Source organism: Gymnoscopelus microlampas, assembly GCF_963454915.1.
Source record: "Gymnoscopelus microlampas genome assembly, chromosome: 16".
Taxonomy (NCBI): domain Eukaryota; kingdom Metazoa; phylum Chordata; class Actinopteri; order Myctophiformes; family Myctophidae; genus Gymnoscopelus; species Gymnoscopelus microlampas.
Window position 1 is genome coordinate 24,240,268 of NC_139953.1, and position 5,522 is coordinate 24,245,789.

Genomic DNA, 5,522 nt, shown 5'->3' on the forward strand with positions numbered 1-5,522 from the left:
CATTAAGCACTGAACTTGTTTAAGATGAGATCCCCATGCACACAAATCATGATGACATGAGATATATATGAGAGAGAGAGAGAGAGAGAGAGAGAGAGAGAGAGAGAGAGAGAGAGAGAGAGAGAGAGTGGGAGTACAGTAGGTGCTCGCAGACAGTTGCTGTGTAGAGGCGCGCATCAGTTTGCCAGCCCGAGGAGTCATGGATCAGAGTGGTTTCACGTAAAGGTAAAGCGATTTTATTTGTGTAGTTTCAGGAAAAAGGACACTGAATTTCCGAGTAGGGAGATGGGAGTAGCGGAATTCTCAAATCATTAAACTATCGGTTGACAGTTGATTCCATCTCGTGTCAATGCTTGGTAAACTTTTTTATATAGTATAACGGTCAACGGAGGCTACGTGTTTTGTAATGTCGTCTGCCTCTGGTATTATTTTTCATTTAAAAGGTTCGTGAACCACATGACTCGACCATGTCCGAATTCTACAACCAAAGCAGAGCCAACTCTCGGCGCAGTGACTACGTGTGGCAATATGAATATTATGACGATGAGGAGCCCGTGTCTTTTGAGGGTCTCAAAGCTCATAGATGTAAGACTGACTACAATACTGTTCAGTGTTTTACTTTGTAGCTAATGTGGTGTTTTCTGTGTGTGTGTGTGTGTGTGTGTGTGTGTGTGTGTGTGTGTGTGTGTGTGTGTGTGTGTGTGTGTCTCTGACTGACTGACTGACTGACTGACTGAGTGTGTGTGTGTGTGTGTGTGTGTGTGTGTGTGTGTGTGTGTGTGTGTGTGTGTGTGTGTGTGCGTGCGTGCGTGCGTGCGTGCGTGCGTGTGTGCCTGGTGCGTGCTGTGTTTGCGCGCGCGCGCGCGCGCCTGCGTGCGTGCGACTAAACAATCTTTATCATCTTTTAATGTCAATAAAAATATGTTATCAATAATAACAGCCATGCTGCTGTTGGTCTTGCTTTGATATCTACCAATTAGGCTAGCCCTATTTGGTAGGCTACTTTAACTATTTCACATTAATTACATTTAATTAGGCTAGGACTAGTTGTTTAGCCTACTTAGTTGCCTACATTAAATTTAAAAGGCACCAAGGCCTGCCCTATATAGCATGCCCTTCCTTCCCTCTTGGCTGTGTGTGTGTGTGTGTGTGTGTGTGTGTGTGTGTGTGTGTGTGTGTGTGTGTGTGTGTGTGTGTGTGTGTGCGCGCGCGCGCGCGCGCGCGCGTGTGCGTGCGTGTGTCTGTGTGTGGGAGAAAACAGAAGTGAAATCAAAATCATCACATTAACAGATGTTACTTAATATATCAAGTTTTTCTCTGCCATTGCAGACTCCATCGTCATCGGGTTTTGGGTCGGACTTGCTGTGTTTGTCATCTTCATGTTCTTTGTTCTCACGCTGCTGACAAAAACAGGAGCCCCACATCAAGAGTGAGTTTAAACTTTCATCAATGTATAGCCTCTGGGAGAGGTGGTGGTGGTGGGGGGGGGGGGGGGGGGGGGGGGCAGTTTGATGAAATCCAAAGACACCTGTATCTTTCACTGCAAGCAAGGGCTTTGTGTAATATCAAGCTCTCTTCTCTCTCTCTGGACAGGTAAATACTACTATCTCTGTAGTGGTGTATGTGTTAAGAACTGGATTTGGGATATAGTGTCAACCATGCACAAACTGTAATCGCAACGTTCCTGTCTTTCCTCTCTCTGCCTGCCCACCCTCTCTCTTTAGACCGACTTTTGTAAAACAACGGGCCAAGTGCAGTCAGGTTTAGTCCAGTTTACTGTCTGGTGGAGTCTCCCGTCGATCCAACGGATGAGTAGACAGGCAGTTATTTCCTCTTTGCGTGGCTCCTCATGTGGGAGCGTTTAGCCCTATCCCTGGGACACACAGTCTTCCACAGATACTGAGAGCAGTGCCATCCCTAGATAGGGCTGCTATAGCTGTAGGAGGACACAGGCACCCTATCTGCCCCAATGTACGGTGGACAGCCATCACCCTACAACCGCAGAGTCATGGATAGAAGCTCCAAGCAACATCCTCTGCCTGCTCCCGTCACCACTTCTCCATCGCCGCAGGACTTGTGGGGGTGGGGTGGTGGGAGTCAGGTGCCTTGGTTTTAGGTTTTAGGTGTTGAGCGGTCGTCCAGTCCTCTCACCACCCTCTCACCTTCAGAGGGTCATTGCCCAACAGGTGCAGAAACTACCACATGTAGGGCGGCCCAAGAAGGTGCAGCTTTATCGTACGGAGTGTGCATCTCTATAGCCTTTGCCTAGAAGGACATAGCCTACAAGGCAGCAGGTGGATTTTGGGTCAGAGTTACCTTCTCCTATAGCCTGTTCTAAGGAGGAATGACCTGCCAGGCAGCAGGTGGTTTGGAATCAGAGTTTCCCTCTCCTATCCGATGTGTTGGCTAGACTGGGTACCATCGGACATACCTTACAAAGTCTAGAGCAGACATATTCAACTAGATTAGGCAGGGGAACACAGTTGTCAAATTACTTGAAGTCGGGGGCCCACAATACTGTGACAACAAAACCGTTTAACCATTTGACTGTTTGTTGTGTGTACTATAGTTCCGGTAGGACACAATAATGGACATTATGGTAACCTATAGAGCCTGCTTCATACTGCATTCACGCATTTCGATGTTTGATATGATAATTTCTGTGTCAGTCCTTGTTGTGGCGCAAACATCATAGACTCTGACAATTTCTTTACTTTGCACTCAAAATTCATTTATTGCCTATAAGTTTGTCAATAATAAAATTAGAAAAACCTTTGCATTTCCTTTCCCTTCATCACATTCCACATTTCCTTTAAGTCCTTGTCAGGTCTTTTAAAGTTTTTTGCGCTATCTGAATAGATGGTACTGCACACTCCTCTTCTGGCAATAAATCGCCTGAATAACAGTAAAAATGAGTCTGCAGTCAAATCTGAAACTAGTTCTAAATGGACTGTTCTTATAGCGCATGTGAATAATGCTATATACACCTTTTGAATGTGCGGTTTGACATATAATGGTCCAGCTAAATCTATACCTACTACAGTCACGTGGTAAGGGTGCTGTACTGTATGTTGTTGTCCAGCCTTGACCTTGTACTTGCGACAGATAAAACAGCACTTGACAATCCTCTTTGCAAGTTGTCTGCCACGTACAATCCTGTACATATGTCCTGTAGATCCTGTTTACTCTGACTTGTGAGTGCATTTCCTCATTTCCATCTTTTGATCAGCAACTCAGAAACCTTGTCTTCAGCCGTTAAATCCATGGGTGCTTTTGTCCATGTTCTCAGTTTGTTCTTTGAAGTCTGCCTCCCACACGCATGAGGCTATCTTCATCCAAAAAGGGTTTCAAAGGAAGCACTTAAAAAATTCTGTCCAATTCTTCCAAGTCTCTACTTTCTTTTGAGTAACTTTAGTTTTGTGTCATTTTGATCCAATATTTCTGATAGAGCTGTTTTTCCTTATCACCCACAAATAGGATTGTTGAGATTTTGAGTTCTCCTTGAATTTATTTTTTTTGTTTTTCCTCTTCCCTTGTTTTCTAAGAACTTGTATATGTTTTTCCTCTTTTTTATAAGAAGGAGGGAGGGAAGGTGGGGAAGGAGAGGGAAGGGAAAAGTTGTTATATATATATATATATATATATATATATATATATATATATATATATATATATATATATATATATGTATTCTTTTTTCTTTTTTCCTGTCTTCGTTCTTGTTTTATTTCTTTAAGATTGTAGCATTGTCTCAGTAACCGGGAAGAGTGGGTGGGGGGAGGGCGAGTGGGTGGATGGGAGGGAAATGAGGGGTACCTATGTACAACATACATGCTTGCATTTTGAGTTTACGAATGTTGTCCTCATATGGGAGGAAAAATAACCTGCAAAAAACCCAATAAACAGATATATTGAAAAAAAAGTATATATCCACAGCATAAACAGCTGCAGCTGATTGCAACACAAAGATGCAACCAATTACACTACTTAAACACAAACAGGAGACAGTGCAACACATGTACCACTTGAAGACATGCACACACACACAAGCTTCACACGCTTGTGTGCACACACACACTTCCCACACACGTGTGTACACACACACACGCACGCACGCACACGCACACACACATGGGGCCCAACACAGTCAGCGGGTGTGATTATTTAGACTGCAGCCAACAATTTCATCTTGTTTCTCATTCAGCAGCCACAAGGTTTCTCATCCATTCTCGACGCCAGTTTGACAATGGCTCGGGGTAAAAACTGATGTCTGATTGTTGCACTCCACCTCAGCAATACATCTCCCAGAAGTCTAGCGCATTGAAAATGAGATAGACACCGTTGTTCTCAGCTCCACTCTGAACTACTTACTTACTGTTATGTGATAACAACACATGTGGGTGTCCTGAAATGAAATACATACAAGATATCGAAAAGTTTTTTTTTATGAACGTCCAATGTTGGGAATTAACCAAGACTGAAACTGGCTAGATGATGTAAACTGGCATAAAAAGCTTACTATTAAATAGTGTCACACTCATGCAGACTTACCCTTTTCATCTGCCTTAAGACCACCTTCAGTCTCAGTTAGGAATCACTACATTTGAAAAGATCAAGAGCATGATATTTCTTCCCCATTTTCTTTCTCCTGCCTCACTCGTTTTTTCCTATTATCTTCTATCCCATCCTGACAGAAACCTGGAGGCAGCCAAGAAGCGCCATCATCTAGGTAACTGTGTGGTGGACTTCAACAGCCCCCAGGACCAAACCGGCAAGGCCTTCTCTCGCCCAATGCTGGCCGAGTCACACACTCTATTACATTTGTTTGTCAATGAGGAGGAACAGGCCTGGGGACAGTGTGAGTCTGGGGCCCAAACCCCAAAGGGCCACAGAAGGCTTAAAGGTTTGGGTTCATATGGCAGAGAGGATATGGTTGAGGAAGGAGAGGAAGCAGAGGCCCTTCGACCTCTCCAAGGTCTTACAGAGGAGACCAAATTAAACAAAGAAAGGGTCTTGCCGCCTCAGTTTAACATCCCTAACTTTGTGACCTCAGACCACAGTTCTGCACTGGAAGACGATGATCTACTGCTTTGTGAGCCGGCTGTCGTGCTGGTCAACAACAGCCAATCCCATGCTCAGGATGGCCACGGGGCCATCAACTGATCTTAGGAGATTTCTCTCTGTGTTTGGACTCTCTTCTCCCAAGATACCAATACCACACATTGGACATAAACCACAGGTACACAGATCCTTGTTCCAAAATGAGAAATGTTTCACTGTAGAAAAAGAAGTTCAAAGTAACTCATGAACCCACAAAGTGAGTGATAGCAAAATATTACATCGATGTATGGTGCTTACCAATGGATGGTATGTCATTTAAATAATTAGTTGACAAAGTGACACAGTTATAGATGATATCCTCAACATTTAGAACTATTGCATGATGAAGTCGAATTGTAAATTAACTTTGCTAATACTGTAGCTCCTCCAGAGTAAGTAAAAAACATAATTGGAGGTTATTT

General features: G+C 43.8%; 1 protein-coding gene across 1 annotated transcript; it reads left to right on the forward strand.

Moving 5' to 3' along the window:
* Positions 1-467: 467 nt before the first annotated feature.
* Positions 468-5,163, forward strand: LOC311062896 (melanocortin-2 receptor accessory protein 2A-like; the record flags this gene model as incomplete). The annotated part of the gene is made up of 3 exons (XM_084082115.1): positions 468-585; positions 1,330-1,429; positions 4,695-5,163. 3 exons carry the CDS (start codon positions 468-470, stop codon positions 5,161-5,163), a joined length of 687 nt encoding a protein of 228 aa, XP_083938241.1.
* Positions 5,164-5,522: the final 359 nt, after the last annotated feature.